This window comes from Manis javanica, chromosome 1 (genome assembly GCF_040802235.1).
Source record: "Manis javanica isolate MJ-LG chromosome 1, MJ_LKY, whole genome shotgun sequence".
Classification (NCBI taxonomy): domain Eukaryota; kingdom Metazoa; phylum Chordata; class Mammalia; order Pholidota; family Manidae; genus Manis; species Manis javanica.
In genome coordinates, this window is record NC_133156.1 from 151,109,176 (window position 1) to 151,128,902 (window position 19,727).

The window sequence follows — 19,727 nt, forward strand, 5'->3', positions numbered from 1 at the left end:
TCACCGGCCAGTAAGTGCTCAGCCACCCAGCTGTCACCCAGTTGAGCATGATTTGAACCCTCTCTGTTTCCCCACTACCCTACTGCTGGCCTGTCAGCAAGAAACTGGGGTCAGAACCAAGGAATGAAGTAGCCCAGCTCAGCACTATCCTGTTTAAGCCTCCTGGGACCCCAACAGATGCTCAAGTAGCAGAAGATGCACCCATCCGTCCACCTGCCCACCCGTTCCTCTGCACCATGAGCCTCATGGGCTTTTGCGGACGCTCACTCCTGGACACAGATTCCCACAGCAAGGGTAGTCAATCCAGACAAACTGAGGGGATAGCATTTTAGAAGGCATGGAGTGACTCAAGGCACAGGGCGCGCTCAGCTGTCGTGGCTGTGAGCTGAGAGGTCAGCTATGGGATAAAAAGAAGCTGACACCAGGGAAATGATGGGTACCCGAGAGGAGGTGCCCAGGAGGGAGGCCTGGAGGAGGTCAGGGAGAGGCCTGTGTCCTAAGAGGACTGGGACCTCTGATGGGCCTTGGCAGCAGCCAGGCGGTGGCTGGAGGTGCTGGGAAGCTATGGCATTTCCTTTGCATTCTGAAGGTGGAGTGGACAGGTGTGCTGAGAGATGGGAAACAGCAAGGCCGCAGAAGCCAGGCGTGCCTCCAGGGGCTCTGGGCAGGCTCGCTTGCTGGAAGGAAGCTGACTGGTGCTGCAGCTGCAGGCAGGGCTTGGGGAAGACTAAGGGGGGCCACTGAATGTGAGATGCATGGTGAGCCATCCATCCGCACGCAGGCTGGGCAGGAGGGCTTGCAAAGCGGAGGTCCTGCCTGGATGCCTATCTGAGGCCGAGCCAGGAGCAGAAAGGGCATTCAGGCCCCTACACTGGAGGTCTGAGTGGGCGCAGCTGGGCTCCTAGGTCCGGGGCAGAGCGTCCCTCACAGGAGGAGCAGGGCGCACCCCCCCCCACCCTCCCAGAGCGCGCACCAGCGTGGGGGTCGAGGAGGCTTGTGTCCTGCTCTACCCGAGGTTGGGGAGGAGGAGGCCCCAGTTTCTGACAAGTTGTTCCACCCTGATAGGAAGTGCAGCTTCCTGCTGAAGACAGCTCCAGGCCTGCTGCCCCGACACCTGCGGCCTTTGTGGGGTCCGCACAGCCCCAGGCCCGGCCCTTATGGGTAAGGAGGTTTTGGGGCCCATGTGCCCACTGCTGCCTCAGGCAACTCGGGAGCTGAGCGCAGCCACCAAGGGCCGCCTGAGCACCGGGAGCCCCCTGTCGGGCAGCCCGCCCGCAGGACCCGCGAGCCTGGCTCGCCACCCGGCCCTCAGCCCCAACCCCGCGCGGTGCTCACCCACGAGGGAGGCGGTGGCCCGGCCAGCTCCGCGTCGCCGGGCCCCCGCGGACCCAGCAGAGGACGGGAGGGGAGCGCGCGGGGTGGGGGTCAGGGGTAAGGCCGCCGCGCGCAGTGGGCGAGGAGGAGAGGCCGGCGGCGGGTCGGCCGCGGTGGGCGTGCCGAGAGCCGGCCACGGTGTCCGCGCCCGCGTGCGCGCGGCGGGGGCGGGAAGCCCCGCCCCGGGGCCGCCCGATTAAAGGCCACGCCGGCGGGCTGGGGCCCGGACAGCAGCCCGCAGCCGCACCGCGCTCAGCTCCGCGCCGCCCAAGCGAGTCCCGTCCGCCCGGGACGTCCAGCGGCCCCGCCGAGCGCACAGGAGCCCGCGCCATGAGCGTCCGGACGGGGCGCTGAGCGGCGGCGGCGATGTCGGGGCGTGGGGCCCCGGGCTCCGGCTGGGGGCTGCGGCTGGCGCTGCTGCTGGCGCTCGGCGTCCTGCCGCGGGCGCGGGGCTTCGAGGAGGAGGCGCACGGCGAGAGCCAGGGCTTCCAGGTGGTCACCTTCAAGTGGCAGCACGTCCAGGACCCGTACATCATCGCGCTGTGGATCCTCGTGGCCAGCCTGGCCAAGATAGGTGAGCGGCCCCGCCGCGACGTGCCCTGGCGCCCGCTCCCCTCGGCTCGGGGCCTGCGGATCCCGCCTGCGCCCCGGGGGCAGGGCTGGGCGCCCGCGCGCGCCTTCCGCCGGCCTCTGCTGGCGCGCGCCTTCCCCGCGGCCGGTGGTCGGAGCGCTGTGGGCAGCCCCGGGAGTCGGGCCCAGGGCTCGGGCAGGGCGCGGCTCTGGGGCCCGCGAGCCCGGCCGGGCCCGCAGTGGCAGGGCGGGCGCGGCCTCGGCGGGTCTCCGCGTTTGGCCCCGCGGTGCCCCATCCGGGCCGCAGGCTCCTTGGAGCTGCCGCAGCCGTGTTTTCTGTCGGGCTTGTCCGCGCTGCTTAATGCGCTAAGAGGCCTTGTCCTGCCGTCAAGCACCCGAGTGATATTTTGTTCCCAGAACAGCCAGAAAACGGGGCCGCTCAAGATCAAACCCAGTAAAGTCCTATTTATAGGAGCGACTTTTCCAATGACGGCTGTTTTAAAAACCCTGGTCTGTCGGATTTCTCTCCTCATAACTCGCTCCAGTGAGCCGGCGGAGTGGGGGCTGCAGGTGGCTCCCGGGGAAGGTGACGGGAAGGTCAGCTTTCTTAAGAGCTCAAGAGGACCAAAGTTTCAGCACGTTGGTCATCACCAGCGCGGCCTTCCTGAAGGTGGTGGGGACCCACGGGCACGTGTGACTTACTAGGTGGGGTCTGAGGACACCCTCCTCCTTCCCCGAACAGCGGGTGGGCAGTTCCCCGTGGTTTTCGAATGTGGAGGTGCGAGGTGCAGTGGAGAGGGCCCTCTGGGGGAGGTCAGGCTTTGGGAGAGAGGGTCAGAGGACACTGCCTGCTGTGTGTCCGGCTGATGCGGGGACCGCCTTTAGATCCTTTTCTGCTTCTGTCTCTTAAAAGCTCTCTCGGTCACCCAGCCCCCTCCTCTCTCCTTCGCTGGGTGTCTGTTTAGCTACTTGGCCCTCCTTTGCAGGCTCACTCTGCCCCCACAGAGGTTTTGGGGTGGGGGCTCGAGAGGTGGGAGTGAAATGGGCACGTAGACATGGGGCCTTGCAGGCTGTCTGTGCAGGGCATCGCCAGCGTGGGCCCACTGGCCACTTTCTGTGATCATTTGCTAGGCAGCAGCCTAGGGCTCTCCCTTCTGAGTGACCTCTTTCTGCGGGAGAAGAGGGGTCTTCTCTGCTGCCACCTTCTCTTCTGTGAAGCCACCATTAGTATGATGCTGTGTGTATGGGCAGACCCCGCCATTCCATCCTGGGGCGGGTGCAAAGCGGGTGTGCACATGCAGCGGAGCGGCCAGTCCTGGCACATTGGTGTGGAGCCTGGTGCCTGAAGCCCAGGGACAGCCACCAGGGCACCTGCTGGCCTGGCAGCCCGGGCAGGGAAGCCGCTGGAAGGGTGGCACTGATCCGAGCTTGTTACTCACCCTGGGAGGTCTCCCAAGTGGTCAGGCTCGCCCCGAGAGGGCCTTCCCCAGGGTGGGGCGGCCACCTACTCCAGCCAGCCCCATCTTGTGGGCAGGGCAGGCCCAGAACGTGATTGCCTGCCGGCACAATCATTTAAAAAAGCTGCCATCGCAGGGCCACATGCCCACACCAGCGCTGCTGTGCGGGGGGTGCTGCCCCACCTAGTGGGGAGGCTCTGGGGTGGGGGCCCCACAGACATGGCGGCCAGATGGCCTCGCCTTGAGCGCCCTCCAGCCCTGGGCCAGGCCTCGGCCCTGCCTACACTGTATGGGGAGGCTTGTGCCATGCTGGCATCGAGTCTTGCCCGTGGACAGTTGGCACCACAGATAGACTCCATGGCCCTCCTGGTGGCTCACAGGGGCCTCAAATGACCTCTGTGCCCTCACTCCAGAGGCCGCCCGCCCACCCTGTCCCTGCTCCCAGCGCCCTCGGCTGCCCTTCCCTGTTCACCTTGGGGCCTAATCCTCAGCCGGGCCCTGGGCCTTCCCCTGACTGTTCTCCTGGTACTGCCCCAAGCCCAGCACCTTCCTGGGGGGCCCTGAGCTTGTACCCACATGGTGCTGGGGCCCCACCTCCAGTCCAGGGTTCACCAAAAGTATGGCTGCCCACCAGGTGCCTCTGAAAGGACATCTCCCTAGGCCTTGGACTGGGCTGGGCTTTCTCTCTCCCATCAGACAGGCCACCCTCTAGCCCCCGATCCTCTTGGGCCTCTAGGACCCAGAACCAAAACCCACCTCAGCATGCAAGCCAGACCCACTTGCTCATAGTCAGCCCCCAGAACCGAGTCACATGAAACCAGTCACCTCGTCCCAGTGGTCACGATCATCCAGACCAGACCAGACCCACTGAGCCCACTGAGCAGGGTGCAGGTCCTGCCTCATAGTCCAGGCCCCACCCCCATGGTGCATGCCCTGGTCCCAGAGCCCACCCCTGCTCCCCAGAACCCCTGTCCTCCCTGCAGTGAAAGCAGAGATCTGACTGGGTTCCCCACTGCCCAACCCACCTCCCTGCCTGCAAACGGAGCTCCCACTCACCCAGCCCCCTGCCGTAAGGCTCCCCCCAGGACTCGGTGCTTGCAGTCAGGTCCTGACCATGGACCCACACCCTTGGTGGCCTCCCAGGCCCCAACCCCAGCACCCTGTCCCTGGAGCCCCACTGAGCTCTCAGCTTTTGGCCCACCCAGGCGGGCCTGGTGATTGTGTGGCAGCGTGTCCAGTTTGTGCACGAATGAGGGAGACGGGCTCCCCATGTGCCTCCCCCAGCCCCACAGTCCAGGCCTCGCTGCTCTGAAGTTCTTTGGCCCCTTTCATCTCCAGAATGGTAGCGGGTAGTCTGGACCCTTTCACCTCAAGTCACAGGATGGGGAGAGGAGCTGCATCGCTGTGCATCTCCAGACATCTGTGGAGTGTCTTACACCTGGCTCTGTATGTTCAACTCACATACCTGTTTGTGCTAAAGAGGTCAAATGTCTTCCAGCCTTTGGAACCTGGTTGGGGCAGTAAGACACAGGGTACCCTGAAACAAGGCAATGCCTGGCACCAATGCTCTGTGGCAGCTTCTCATGTGTGCAGCTTAGGAAAGGCCAGAGAGCAGGTCGCAGCCATTAGCAAGGCAGCCATGCACCTTTGCACAGGTGAGGAGCAGTGTGACTGCTGAGCCCCCAGACCCCACCAGGCCCTGTATCTGGGGCTCAGTGAAGGACTTGCTGTGGGCCCCCCATTTGCATGTGTTTGGGGTTCCTCTGCCAGTTTTGGCAGCCCTTTCATAGCACAGGGCAGGGTGGAGACTGCAGGGCTGAGGGGCTGAGGACCCTCCTGCAGTGGGTGGGGGTATTCCTTCCTGCGGGGTCCTGAGCCTGCAGCCATCCACTCAGGTCACTCTGGGCCTTGGGCTGGGCTGGGCTTTCTCTCCTTCATCCTGTTGTTTCTTCTCAGGCCTCCCCTGGGGGCTGAAGCTTGGGTCCAGCACCTGATTGTGAGGCTCTGAAGGCCTTGCTTGGGAACGAGTCCAGGCAGCTTCTGGAGACGGAGCCCTGGAGGTGTCAGAGTGGCCAGGAAGGGCGTTCCTGTAGGAGGGGGGAGATGGGAGAGTAGGAGGCCCGAGGGAGGCCAGCCCAGCCCAGCCTAGCCCAGCCCAGCCACTGGAGGACTTTGATCTCCCAAAGGGCATGGATGGTGGGACTGACCAGATCCATGTCCTCAGACCATTGCCCTGGCCATAGGGCAGAGGATGGAGCTGGGCTGGGGGTAGTTCCAGGTCAGCCTGGTCCATTTGTTCACAAGCATTAGCAGGAGGACCCTTCAAGGGATGGGTCTGGTGTCCAGCTGACATCCCAGCAGGCCCCAGGGTGAGGGGTCACCCAGCCAGGTCAGTGAGGGGTCAGTGCTGGGGGAGACCCTGCTGGTGAGGAGCTGAGCCACCTAGACAGAATGGGCTGGAGGTGGCAGCGGCGCCTGGCAGGGATGACCCAGTGAGATGCCCAGTGTGGGGACACACACTAGAAGTGGAGCTTGGGGCGCTGAGGGGGTGAGAAAGGGCACCCCAACTTTAGATGCCTTTGGGAAGTGGTAACACCGCTTTCTGAGCTGGGGTCCTGAGGCGGCAAGCTGAGTTTCATTGAAGGGCCAGGTCTTTGCTGTTCTCATACCCTCTGTGGAAAGGAGGGCAGCTTCCCAATCACAACCCACTTGCAAGGAGGGAGAGGCTGCCCCCAATCCCCACAGAAAGGCCCCAGGGGCATCCATGTCTGATGGGCTACCTGGATTCCAAGGATGGAGGCTGGGGTGGAAGGTGGGTGGTCTCTTCATCCCACCTGCCCTGCTGCCTGTCCCACTGCAGAACGTCCCTGGGACCTCCAGGCCCCTCCCTCATTGTCCCTGGGGGCTTTGCAGGCACCACCCTCCCCCCCGAGTGGGCAGCCTTTCTGTCCACCCCCTGATCGTGGAGGAATTGGCCCCTGCCGGGGTCTTTCCTGACCAACAGGCCTGACACTGTGACCTGGGCACCTTCTGCCCTCCACAGAGTTAGTTCCCAGCTGGCCCACCGTGGGAGCACACCCCTCTGGGGGGCCAAGCACTGACTTAGCCATCTGGACTCTGCAACCTCCAGGCCCCTCTGAGCCACTGTGCGTCTGGGCAGAAGGATTGCAGTGCAGTGCCCGGCTGCCACCCCTGGGGGCCGGGATCTCCCCGGGCACTCGGCCTGTACCCGGTGTCTCACCCAGGGCCCTTGGGGAGCCTGGGCCACTGGCTGTGTGGCCGATTTACGCCTAATGCGTGGACTCCTCCAAGGCACAGCTGTCGGGCACTGGGTGTCTGCCTGAGCTATGTCCCCAGGCTGAGGAAGCCTTGGGATGGTGTTTACCTCCTGCGGCTGAAACCAGAAACTTGTGGTTTTTATTTCATGTGCACAGGTCCTGAGACCAGGAGACCCTGGCACGCTTCCTACCCCTGTCCCATTCTCCTGTAGGCTTCTGGGCATCTCCACCTGGTCCCACCGAATCTCCCTTACTCCCCTGGCAGGAATAAGTGAGGGGGTCTGGGGAATGAGGGTGGCCTAGAAGGCAGGGTGAGCAGGAAGAGTCCCCATGGGACCCCATCCTCCCAGCAACAGACAAGTCAGGGGGTTCTAGTGGACCCCAGTCCTGGCAGGTCAGGTGCAGTCAGATGGGCCTGGAGTCAGGACCCATCATCCCAGGTCCAGAACTAAGGAATCTCCCAAAAGTGTCTACAGGAAAGACGGCTCCATGCTGAAGGTATAAAGTCTCACTTTTCAGGAACTGTCCCCAGGGGAATTAGCCACAGGCTGTAAAACAATCCCCGGGCATCACCATATCCTGAGAAGAGGGGCAAAGGTTGGGAATCGCTGATAGCATCCAGTCCTGCCTGCTTTAGAAGGGACTCCCTAGGGGACTTCCACTTGGGCCAACTTCCCAAACGGGGGTCCAGGAGCAGCACCACGTTGCTCCCCAGACCCTGAGCCCCCTGCGGAGTCTGGACCAGGTCAGCCTGCATGGGTCCGTGTCTCGGGTACAGAGCACTCCAGGGTGTCAGGCCCACCTCCTGCCCTTGCCAGGATTCCCTAGGAGGGGCTATGGGTTCCTCTGTGCCCCGGCGGGGTGGAGGTGGGTTTTCCTGTCCACCTGCTGGACCCCTGGCCATGTGCGCTGTGGAGCTGGGGTCTGGGGTGCATTTGAAGTTAGAGTTCCCATCCCTGCACTGTCTCCCAAGGGTCAGAGTCCCTTTCGGCACCCAGTTTTACCTGGGCTGTACCACAGCGGGGTGGGGTCAGGGTCAGCAGGGTCAGCACTGGCTGTCCCCAGCCTCAGCGGCACTGCCCGCCTTGCGTGTGCTCAGTGTCTCAGGGAAGGGGCTCGCCTAGCTCTGCCCTGCTACCTGGAGAGTGTGTGCGGCCGAGCCCTGCAGCACGCCACTCTCAGGGCTTAGGGCTCAGGGGCCAGGTCTTGGGCACTAGGTCGTGGACACGCAGTCTGAGCAGGGTCCCCAGTCATGTTTGCCCTGGAGGCCAGAGTGGGTGGTGTCCTGCCTGGCCTGCAGGCACAGCTGGGGTCCCTGTCCTGTACAGGGAGACACTCTGAAGGCACCGAGAGTGTCTGAGCAGCCCCAGGTGGGCCCCCACCCCATGCTGCACCTTTGCTCCCAGCCACCTCCAGCCTCTCTGTTATCTCCTGCCCCTCCTCTTTCTCCTCTTCATACCTTCTCTATCTGCCCCTCCCCACACCAGCCCTGCCTGCAGAGCCCACTGGACATCTCCAGGGTGTGTGCACTGGGGGCCCGCTGGCCCTTGGTGACAGGGAAGAGGGGGCTGGGGCAGGGCCGAGGGGCAGCGGAAGTGTCAGGAGGAGCACGGCAGCCCACACCCACTGCAGCAGTGGGCCCCTGAGGTTCCAGGGGAAGCTGAGACCTGCCCGCCAGCAACCCCTGCTGAGCAAGCTCAGTGCCTGCAGCCCACCCTGCTCCTGAGGATGCCCCCTCAGCACCAGCAGCTCCATGGCCACATTCTTTCCCCAAACTGCCACACGGCCTCCTGTGAGCAGCCCACCTCTGACACACCCTCAGGGCCAGGCATTGACTCTTAATGCCCACGTCAGCCTAGCGCCTGCCTGGGGTTCAGGGTGGGGAGCTCACCACCCCACGCGGAGCCCACTGGGCCATGGGTCCCCAAGAAGCCTGAAGCGTGCCCCACCACATGCTGAAGTCTGCTGCCCCATGCCCTGTCCTGTCCCTGGAACCAGGCAAGCAGATCTGCCCGGCTAGCACCAGGCCTGTATGTCCCGGCTCTCTGGCCTTCCTGGGACAGAGCCTGGAACTCATCCCAGGCAGGTCAACCCTCAGCTCATCCACAGCTTTTCTGAGCTTGAATGGTCTGATTTACATTGTTAACGCAGCCCAGCAGCCACAGCTCTGGGCGCTGGCAGAGCCCTCCCCAGTTTAATAGTCACATAACAAACACGAGTGCCACTGCGTGCCAGTCATTCCTGTAGGTCCAGAAAAGCAGACCCAGCCTCCCCAGGTGTCCCATGCCCTTGAAGGACAGACAGGCGGAATTGTGTCCTATGAACAGCCCTTGGGGCAATGAGAAAGGCAAACAGTGAGGCAGAGAGGTGCGAGCCCTGTGGGCATGGGGAAAAGCATTTTCAGGGTTGGAACAGCGAGTGCAGAGGCCCTGAGGCAGGCGTGTGTTTGAGGAACTAGGGAAGCCAGTGTGGGTGGGGGGTGAGGAGGAGGGGCCAGAGAGGGACAGTGGGCCCACGGGCCTCTGAGCACATGCGTGCCTGCCCCACCGAGGGGTCAAGCTCCAGGGAGGCAGGAGGGTGGCTCTGCCCTGTCACCCATGAGCTGAGCCTAGCCAGGGGCATCTGTCATGTTGGCACAGTCCCTTTGACTTTGTAAAATCCTTACCATAAACATGTCGGAAAACCAAGAAGGACATTACACAATGATAAAGGGGTCAGTCCAACAAGGGATATAAACATATCAGAAAACCAACCCATATGTGCTCTAGATCTGATCAGAGGTCAAGGTCACCCAAAGGGGAAAGGCCCAAGAAACAGGCCTGTGAGTGCTAAAGGGCCCTGTCCAGGCTGCCCTGTTTTGGCCTCCATGCCTCCAGCATCTCAGGAGCACACAGGACTGGGTCTGGGGGGAGGGCCCCTGGTGGGGGGTCCTTGGTGCCACCCCGCTCTGCCAGGCCTGCCCTGCCTGTAGGGGGGCGTCTGCACCTGCCAACCTCTGAGCACTGCGCTGTCCTCTGCAGGTCACGTGAGGCGCCCTCCTGGGCCTGGGGTCCGGCCTGGACGCGCCCACACTGGCCTCACCTTGCAGCTTGCTGTGTCCTGAATCCACATCTATAGCACAGGTGTTCATTCAGTGGTTCTAGAAGGACTGAGAACCTTGTGGTTTGCTGGACACTGAGGGTCACAGTCCAGGCTCCGCTCAGATTGTGGCCAGGGAGTAGGCTTCCCATCTGAGGGGCAGCTGAGATGGGCCACAGAGGAAGGGAGGGGCTGGGCAGAGCAGGGTGGGCTGGAGGGAGGTGGCAGGATGTGCCAGCCAGAGGGCCTGGTCAGGCTCAGGGGTTTTGGGGTCTGGGCTGGAGGGTGGGGGCTGTGGCTGGCTGAAAGGTGTGGACGTAGCAGGGTGGGGGGTGTGGAGCCAAGTTGTCTCCCATGTCCCCACCCATTGAAGGCTCTGTTTCAGGCACAGAAGCAACCCTGTCAGGCCAGCCAAGTATGACCTCCAGAAGGGAGTCCTGTGAACACCCCAGGGGTCCCAGCTTCTGGGGGCAGAAACAGCCCAGGGTCCTTCCAGGCCAGCATGGTGCTCAGGGAGTGCTGGTGCAGGGCTTCTGGGAGAGGGCTAGATTCTGTTCCTTCCCTTGCTGGGAAGATCAGGAAACTTCCGATGCATTCACCGCCTGCCAAGCCATCAAGCCAAAGTCCGACCAGTTTTGAGTTCTCAGCTAGGAGGAGGCTTCTTGCAAAGGCAGAATGGGAAAGTTGGGGCTGCCTGTTCCTGGCAGCTTGGGAACACGACCACCAGCTGGTGGGGGCTGCCCCCCGTGGACTCAGTGAGGCTGGGTCGCTAGGGCATCTCTAGCCTCAGCCTCTGGGTAGCAGGGGAGAAGCCCGGCGGGACCTGCAGGCTCTGTCCAGTTCAGTGCCAGGGCTGCCCCAGACATGTTGAGTCAGAGCCTCTGGCGTGAGGCTGGGGCCAGGACCCAAATTCTGCGTCTCCAGAGTGGAAACAGGAGGGCAGGGTGGTCGTGGTCCCAGGGCAGGCACCACCCCGCCAGACATATATGGATTCTGCTGTGCCTTTGAGGAGCTGAGGACCCTGCAGGGCCTCCCACACCCTGGCTCCTGGTCTCTCACTGCATCTCAGAGGACACATGGTGGCCTTGGCTGTGGGCAAACTGCTGACCCCTCCAACGCCTCGGGCACCCCCCCTCCCCGGCAGGCACATGGCCAGCATCCACCTCCCCTGAGGTGTGGCCGTGAGGGGGTCTCAGGCAGGTGCGCAGATGGCCCTAAGGTGCTTCCTAGGGCCTGGTGGGCATTCTGTGAATGTGGTGGTCTCTCTGCATGGCTCCAGCTGTGGTGAGGTATCAGCCCACAATAGTTGAATAAAAACAAAAATGCCAAGACAGCTGCACAACAGCTACAGACACCTGCATCTGAGGTGGATGGTGGGGAGCCAGCCAGGGCCGCACAGCACCCACCAGGGCAGGTCCCAGTGTCCTTTGATGTCTGGTGGGGAGGTGGGTGCAGCTCTGCTCCCCACACGCACCTGTTACCTGCGTTTGCTGTCCTCATCTGTCCTGAGGGGGGGATGATTTTATGACCTTACCCTGGCAGGTGTCGCTTTGACCCACTGAGTCCCCAGATAGCGAGGGTGTTCCTCGGATTTGGCCAGGCCGATGAAGGGTGGACTCGAGGGTGTGCAGGAGGCCCTCAAGCCATAGCTGCTCCTTCCCTTTTGTCCTCGGCGTAAGAGTGCCCGCCCATGCTGGGCATCTCCAGGTCAGCGTGGCTGGGATGTAGGGGGACATCTGACTGCCGCTTAAACATGTAGTGAGTATATGAACAGGGCTCAGGGTGTGGGTCACCATGTGCGGCAGGTCTAAGCACACATGTCCATGTGCCTCCCCCAAGACAGCCTACCTTCCTGGGTATAAACTGGTAAAGGAAGCAGTTCCACATTTCTGAGAAGTTCTCCGGTGTTGAGCGTACAGCCTCTGTTGTCAAAATCCTTCACTCATTAACTCAGTAATGCTGAGAACATTCTGACAGCCAAGGCACCCTCAGCACTGGGCCGGCGTGAGCCTTGTGCTGTGCCCTGCATTTCAGGGCCCCAAGGCCTTAGAGGAGCATGTCCTGGCCCAGCCCCCATCCGGCTGACCCAGGGCCCCCACAGAGGTGTCAGCAGGTACAGGGTGGGCACACCTGGCTAACGCATGGGGACAAAGACATGCTCTTTTCACCAGACAGAGGCCACTCCATCCTCTGACCACCAGCTCAGCATCAAGAAGCCACCCCCAGGCTATGCTCTGGGATCCTCTTCCCCACCCTCCTGGCCCTGGCATCCGTTAGCTGGAGCAGGGGGTGCAGATCAAGGGGATTTGTCTCTGTACCTCCCCCTCCCTAGGCCCCTACATGGTGGGCTTTCTGTTTATAATCCTAGCTTTCTCATGATCGCAATATTTGTTTTAGTGTCGATGAGTTGCATGTGATCAGGAAAGTAATCTAGTGCCAGAAAGTGGAGTGCCTTCGCAGGCCATGTGCTGGCCCACAGCCCTGAACTGCCAAGCTGATCTCAGGCCTGATGTGGCGCAGCTGTGGGCTCCCAGGAGTGGATCCAGCTGCCCTGGAGGGCCTGACCCTCCCTTGGGCCTGTGGTGGCAGAGGTGCTGAGGGCAGGCAGCCCTTGAATTAAGGAGGGTGTTGTATTCCAGCCCTGCTGCCCATACAGGCCCACAGGCACATTTAGCTGTTCTCAGCCTAAACCCGTGGGCTGAGCCCCAATGCTTAACTGTGGGAAGTTAAAGTTAAACGGCAAATTGCCTGCCCTCCCGGGAACAAGGTCCTTCTGCTTCATGGTGTGCTCCAGGGGGACGGCGTCCGGCGTTCCACCTGGGGGGTGGGGAGGGCCTGTGCTCCTCCAGAGGCCCAGCCCAGCGCTGGCCGCCTGCCCCGCAGAGCCGCTCAGACAGCCCGTGGAGGGCGTGTGCTCTCACGTCGTCGTCGGGCTCCCTGTCCTGGGAGCCACGTGTCAGGCGGTTTTCAGGGAGACTGTCAAAGCAGGGGGACATGCAGTGTGTAAGGCTTCTGACCCCTGAGTCCAGGGAGGGGAGTGAGGCCCCTGTGCTCAGACTAGCCTGTCTCCCAGGGCAGCTCTCTGTCCCCAGACCACGCCACGCAGAGCTTGCAGCTCTCCACCATGGCAGGTGCACCAGACCCAAAACCCTGAAGGACCAGTAACCCGAAACAAATATGCCTCCAGCCTCAGCCGGGAGGAGACCGTGTGGCCGAGACACGGCGCTGGGTGTGCGGCTTGGTGGCTGCAGCCCCCTCCTCCACTCACTCACACACCCGCACTCACTTGTTGCTCACATTCACACTCACTGACACACTGGTGCACACCCAGGCAGGCATGCACACACACCTGCATGCTGGCTTGTGCCCTCTCTTGACCTCTGGCTTCCTTGGCCCTCCCACCTGGGCTCCCAGCACCTCCACACTGTGCTGTCCTGGATCCAGGATCCCAAACTTCACTGTCCTGGTCAGTGGAACCCCTCCCTGGGGGCAGCGACAATGCCCTTTCAGCGAAAGTGGGACTTTTGTTCAACTTCTGATGAAAGCGCACAGGAGTGCCAGCACAGGAGAATCACAAGAGAGAGTTAACCAGGGGGCATGAAACTGCAGGCTGTTTGCATCTGGTTCTCTCTGGATGAACAGCAGGTGTGTTTCCCGGCCTGCCTACCTCCCACTTTCTTGTCCTTAAAATGCAATCACCTCTGCACCTGGCTGGGCCTGCTAAGGGCACATCACAGCACAAAACCCTGCCCCCACCCCTCACAGCCCAACAAGAGGTGCCTCAAAAAAAAATTAGTAGACTTAATATTTTTAGTAAAATTGTATTGTACAGAATAATTGAGCAGATAGTACATAGTCCCCAAAACACCCCCTCCCCTGCACAGGTTCCCAGTCCTTCACATCTTGCATTGGTGTATTACATTTGTTACAACTGATGGATCAATATTGATACTTTATTAACTGAGGTGCATAGTTTACATTAAGGCTCAGTCTCAGTGGCGTGTGGTGTTGCTTTGGACCAATGTGTGATGACATGTGCCCAGCACCGCAGCACCACACACAGCCTGGGCACTGCCCTGGGAATCCTCCGGGCCCCACCTGCTCGCCTCCCCACCCCTGCACCCCCACCACTGATCTTACTGTCTCACAGTTCTGCCTCTTCCAGAATGTCAGAGTCTGAATCACCCGGTATTCAGCCTTCTCAGACTGGCTTCTCCCACTGAGTAAGATGCATCCAGGGCTCCTCCATGGCTTTCCATGGCTTGATGGTCATTTCTTCTTAGCTCTGAATGAATAACATCCCACTGTCTGGATGGACCAGCTTATTATCCATTCACCCACCGAAAGGCACCTTGGCTGCTTCCGAGTTCTGTCAGTTATGAATAAAGCCACTGCAAATATCTGTGGGCACGCTTTTGTGTGGATGTTCACTTTCAGCTCCTTTGGGCAAACACTAAGGAGCGCGACTGCTGGACTGTATGGTAAGAATATGTTCAGTTTTGTAAGGAATGTAACTGTCTCCCCGAGTGGCTGCACCATCTGCATTCCTGCCAGAAGTTATGAGAGGTCCTGTTGCCCCACATCCTCTCCCACGCTCAGTGGTGTTGGTGTTTTGGATTTTGGCCATTCTAGCAGGTATGTAGTGGGATCTGATTGTTGTAATTTGCATTTCCTGATGGCATATGAGGTGGAGCATTTTTCATGTGCTTGTTTGCCATCTATACATCTTTGGCGAAGACTCTGTTAAGGTTTTGGCCCATTTTTAAATTGGCTTGTTTTCTTATCATTGGGTTTTAGGCATTCTCTGTATATTCTGCATAGTAGTTCTTTATCAGGTGGGTCTTCTGTAAATACTATCCCTCAGTCTGTGGCTTGACCCCTCACTCTCTGGACATTGTCTTTTGCAGAGCAAAGGTGTTTTTTATTTCAATGCAGCCCTGCTTATCAATTCTTTCTCCCGTGGATCATGCCTTCGGTGTTGTACCTTAAAAGGCAGGACCATCCAGGTCAGCTAGGTTTTCTCCTGTGCTTCTAGGAGCTTCATAGTTCTGCATTTCCTGCTTAGGTCTGTGACCCATTTGAGTGAATGTAGTGAGGGTGTGAGGTCTGTGTCCAGGCTCAGCCCTTTGCACGTGGATGTCCAGGTGTTCCAGCATGGTGTGTTGAAGACCCTGTGTGCCCCATCTTTGCTCCCTCGCCAAAGGTCTGTGACTGTATGTGGGTCTCTGCTGTGGATTTCTGGGCTCCCTGTTCTGTTCCATCGATCTATTTGTCCACTCTCTCCCCAGCACCACACCGTCTCAGTTGATTCCTGTGGCTTTATAGTGAGTCCTGAAGGTGGGGCGTGCATCCTGCAACGTAGTTCTCCATCAGTGTTACCGAGGCGGCTCCGTGTCTGTGTCATTTGCCTCTCCACAGGAGATTTAGAGCAGGTTGTCAATATCCACTTAACTTGCTGGTATTTTTTAAAATTGGGATTGCACTGTACCCATGGATCAAGTTGGGAGGAACTGACATCTTGGCCATATGGAGCCTTCCTATCCATGAACATGGAATAGCTCTCCATTTATTTAGACCTTTGATTTCTTTCAACCAAGTTTAGAAGTTTCCTCAAATAAGATGGGTACATATTTTGTTAGGTTTATACCTAGGTGGGTTTTTGGGTGCTAATGTAAATGGTATTGTACTTAAAATTTCAAGTTCCATTGCTCACGACTGGTATATAGGAAAACAATTGACTGCATATCCTGCAGGCTTGCTGTCATCTCTTATTAGTTCAGGGGATTTTAGTTGATTCTTTGGGATTTTCTACACAAACAATCTTGCTCTCTGAGACAGAGTCTTGCCTTGCCCCTCCCTGTCCTGCAAGGTTGGCATGCTGGCTTTGCTGACGTATGTTGGGCAGTTTAGGCTGTCTTGTCCAGGACCGTACATGTGGGAGGGCAAGGCAGGAAGTCGTTGGGATGTGAGCTCATCAGATACGGGGCTCTGGCCGGGGTGGCAGCATTGGAACCTGCCCCCACATGCTTGCTTTCCAAGTTCTGGTGTTTCCTATCAAAAGTCCACTGCTATGCATTATTGTGACTAGATGAACCATCTCTGTAGCCGTGTGATTCCCTGTCCATTTCCTGTGCAACCTTTTGTTTTACCTGAAGTTAATGATTAGTTGCTGTTGGCACAGTTTTCTATGTATTTAAATAATCTGCCCCAAATTCCCAGCAGGCTGCCACACTCTGCAATGTGCTCAAGCACCCAGGCGTTCTCTCATTTTCTTCATGAGATGTAAAGCCCCCTGGGCTCCCCACTTCCCGTGACCCTCTTCCCTCCTTGGGTGCCCCTTACATCACATGCCTTCTGTCAGGGAGCCCCACTGTTCCGGGGCCTCATCCACCAAATGTGGCTATTCACCCTCTTCCTTTTGGGGATGGCTGTGCCCAAACATGGAGAGCAGCTGCCGACCACCTGAAGGGACCCTGACTGGGTCTGCGCTGGGGTGCGGGAGGGCAGCGTGGCAGCGAGGCACCACTGCGGCCCCTCCAGTGGCACCGAGCCTCCACAGCATCCCCCTTGCTGGTTCCTTGTGTGGGGCCCCCGACTCCTGTCCTTGGTAATGATGTGCCTCGGGGGGCAGCCGACTCCATGCATGGCGCTGATTCTCAGAAGCACAAGCCCTTCATCGCGGAGGGTCTGGGTGCCCCCATGTCCCTCCTCGCTGCTTCCACATACCCCTGACTGCCAGCCACTGGGCCAACCTCTGCCCATGAATCTCCTCTCCTGCCTCTCACATCTCCGTCTTTCTGCTCTGTTGTGAGCGAGAACTTCATCTTCCAGCTCTCGAATTAACCTGCTGCTCTCGCATGTTCTCAGACTGCCAACAAGAAGCCTTTAAATCTCTGAGTGACTCTCTTGTTGAGGGTAGAGCATCTTCTGTCACCTGTGGGCTGGTGGTTGAGGCTTCCATGCCCACCTCCCACCCTCAGCAAATCTGGTCCAGGAATGTGGGAGGAGGATGTCCCAGCTGCCTGGGGAGCGGGTGAACTGTGGAGGGCAGGGAGACCCCTCTTTCCTATTGGCCTGGCCCAAAAACTCAATTAGAGAAAATAAATGACCCTTGACCCCCTTTGCTGTCATTGGGTGGGAAACTACGATGTCTGCCTTGCTGGGAGCAGACCGTGTCTGCGCAGCAGCCCAGGAAGCTCTGGACGATCTTCTTACCATGGTAACTTGCTAGGAAATGGCAAGACAGGACCTCAGCAGATGCTTTCAACTGTGGGGAAACCAGGACTCCTGACCCTTCCCAGAGGGGCGGTGGCACCCAGCCAGGCTGCTCCGCAGGGCATGCCCTTTGCCCCTGACTGTCTTGCATTTGGGGTGAGCAGTGGGGCCCAGGAAGTGCAAATGCCATGTGAGGACTTGCTGTGCCATTTGCCCCAGTAATGGTTTACATGTCACAGTGCAGCTTTCCGGGAGGCCCAGTGCCCGCACAGGGGCCTCCCAGTGGCAGCTGTCTGACTATCTCCCACTGGGAGCCTTTGTCTCCTGGCAGTGCTGCCTTGACACCAAATGTCAGTCGTCTGCCTCACTTCCTGCTGCTCTGCATCCAGGCGGTGCTTCAGGGGACGGTGCAGGAGCGCTCTGATGGTGGTGACCGTGGCGACAGGGCAGCCACGGAGCAGGCACAGGCTTGGTTTACGATGCCTTGGGACCTTGCCCACATGTTTTATCTGCATGAAAGATGTCCTTAGAGGGAAAGGCCTGCTGGAATTTTTCACACGAAGGTGTACAGGTCGATGGGATCTGAATGTGCTCCCCTACAGGGAATGTTGGCCAAGTCCTGGTAGCCTTTCTGAGGGCCCCATGTCCCCCCAGCCCCACCCCAAGGTGAAATGTGTTTGTATCTTGGTCTCAGTGGATTTTACAATGAATTGGATCATTACCAGCAATCTCCAGACTCCAGCTGATCACCGGCCCCAACTGAGCTTGAGATTTTTCTCCCCTGTCGCATGGCTTCCAGTGATATAATTAGTTTTGTGTGGTCTTGGAACTTGAAACTTTGAAGAGAATGCCTTCTCTGGTTTGTCTCATTCCGAGAGCTGCCGGGCTTCGGCTTCTCATCGCCAGCGGAGTGATGGAGCCGGTCTGTGCCGCGGCATGGCTGAGGTGCTGCATCTGTGTGCGCCCTCACTTCCCCTGCCATCGTGTCCTTGCCAGTGTGCCTGCCACGGCTGAGCTCGATCGTTTGTTGGTCAGGGTCTCGGGGCCTTCCCACAGCCACCCCGCCATGGGGCCCTGTGTGTGCTGCCCCCACTGACCGGGCGCGGTCAGTGAGATGAGCGGGGCTCCGCTCAGGGACGGCCGGGCAGCCCATCCGCCTGCCCTCAGCTCTCCCCCAACTTCACCTCTGCCCTGTGGCCTTTAGGAATGGGCCCCGCTCACTCTCACCCACCCTGGGTGCTCGGCTTCCTCCCACCCGTTCCAGCCACGGGGCCACGGGAGCAGAGCCATAGAAATCACCCAGTCTAAAGAGCTTCACATCCATACGTGCTTATCTTTCACCAAGTTGGGGACATTTTCAGCCATTATTTCTTCAGATTTTTTTCTGTCCCATCCTCTGTCCCCACCTTCTGGAACTCTGGTCGCACATGTACGGGTCTTTCACCATCACCACACCGGCCACGGAGGCTCTGCTCACTTTCTTATCATTCTTTGTCTTCCAGGTGAGAGCGTTTCTACTGAACTGTCATGAAGTTCACTATATCTCCCATCATCTGTGTCTGCTGTTAGGCCTACCCATTGCATTTTTTAGTTCAGATATTGAATTCTTCAATTCTAGAATTTCCATTTGGTTCTTCCAGATGTCTTCTGTTTCAGGGGTCAGCAGCTTACCGCCCATGGGCTGGCCTCCCGTCGTGGCTCTTCTCAGGCTGGAGTGGCGGAGCTCGGTACTCAGCTGCAAAATAGACTATAGGCCACAAGGCTAGACAACTTAACTCTCTGTCTCTTTTAGAAAAAAAATTGCCCTCTCTGTCCTATTTGGCTGCTGAGATTTATTATTTATTAATTCATTACAAGTGATTTCCCTTCACATCCCTGAGCACAGCTATAATAGCTGTTTTTAAATCCTTGTGTGCTAATTCTGACATCTGGGTCATCTTGAGATCTCTGATTCACGAATCCCATTTTCCTGCTGCTTCATATGCCTGCCAGTTCTGGATCGTCCCCAGGACACTGGGACTTATACATGGTAGGAACTCCATCCTGTCATGTTCCTCGGAGAGCATGGAATCTTGTGGGGACAGCAGCTGAAACCTCTGGACCATTATCGTCTGCTGGTAGCTCAGCACCTGCCTCCGTTGCATGTTCCTCAAGGATCAGCCAGTGGTTTGGGGAGAGTCTGTACACAGAATTGGGCACTGCCCTCCCATTTCTCAGCTGAGGTGACACCTCATCTCTGGGCTCTGATTTTTTCAGTCCAGCAAGTCTACAGGCTTCTGTTTGAGGTTCGGCTGCTCTGCATGGCCATGGCCTGCCCCTGACCCCCAAGAAAAGCCATGCAGACAGGGAGGTGGCCTGGGCCACTTTCTCCCTCAAAGCCTAGAGCCCCTTCATCCTCCTTTTGGTCTCCCTACAGTGTCTTAAGTTGTCTTTCATTTTTTTCCCAGAGTTTATAGTTGTTACCTGGGGGACAGTTGGTACAACAGGAGCATTCCTGCTGACACCCAGCCGTAAGTCGTGATTGTCACAAATCTTTATCTCAGATTTTTAAGTCAGAGCCATTTTGAGATCAGAAGAAATCAAAGTCTAAAACCTGAACTCCTTTGTACGTGGAGCACTTCGGGGACAGAGTGACCCAGAGGGAGAAACTGGGGAGCAGCGGTGCAGTGGGGCGCCAGTGCGGGCTCGGGGTGCTTGCTCCGGCCCCCATGGGCCTGCTGCCAGCCCAGGTGTTCACCTGGGCTCCCTTGGCAGC

General features: G+C 58.9%; 1 protein-coding gene across 2 annotated transcripts in view; it reads left to right on the forward strand.

Annotated features, from left to right (window-relative positions):
* Nucleotides 1-1,587: 1,587 nt before the first annotated feature.
* The window catches only part of SLC9A3 (solute carrier family 9 member A3), a 42,749-nt gene continuing 24,609 nt past the window's right edge, over nucleotides 1,588-19,727 (forward strand). For both annotated transcript variants that reach the window (XM_037015546.2, XM_037015547.2), the window contains exon 1: nucleotides 1,588-1,948. In XM_037015546.2, coding sequence (XP_036871441.1) covers nucleotides 1,741-1,948 — 208 coding nt within the window. In that variant the 5' untranslated portion in view covers nucleotides 1,588-1,740. The remainder of the gene's footprint in view (nucleotides 1,949-19,727) is intronic.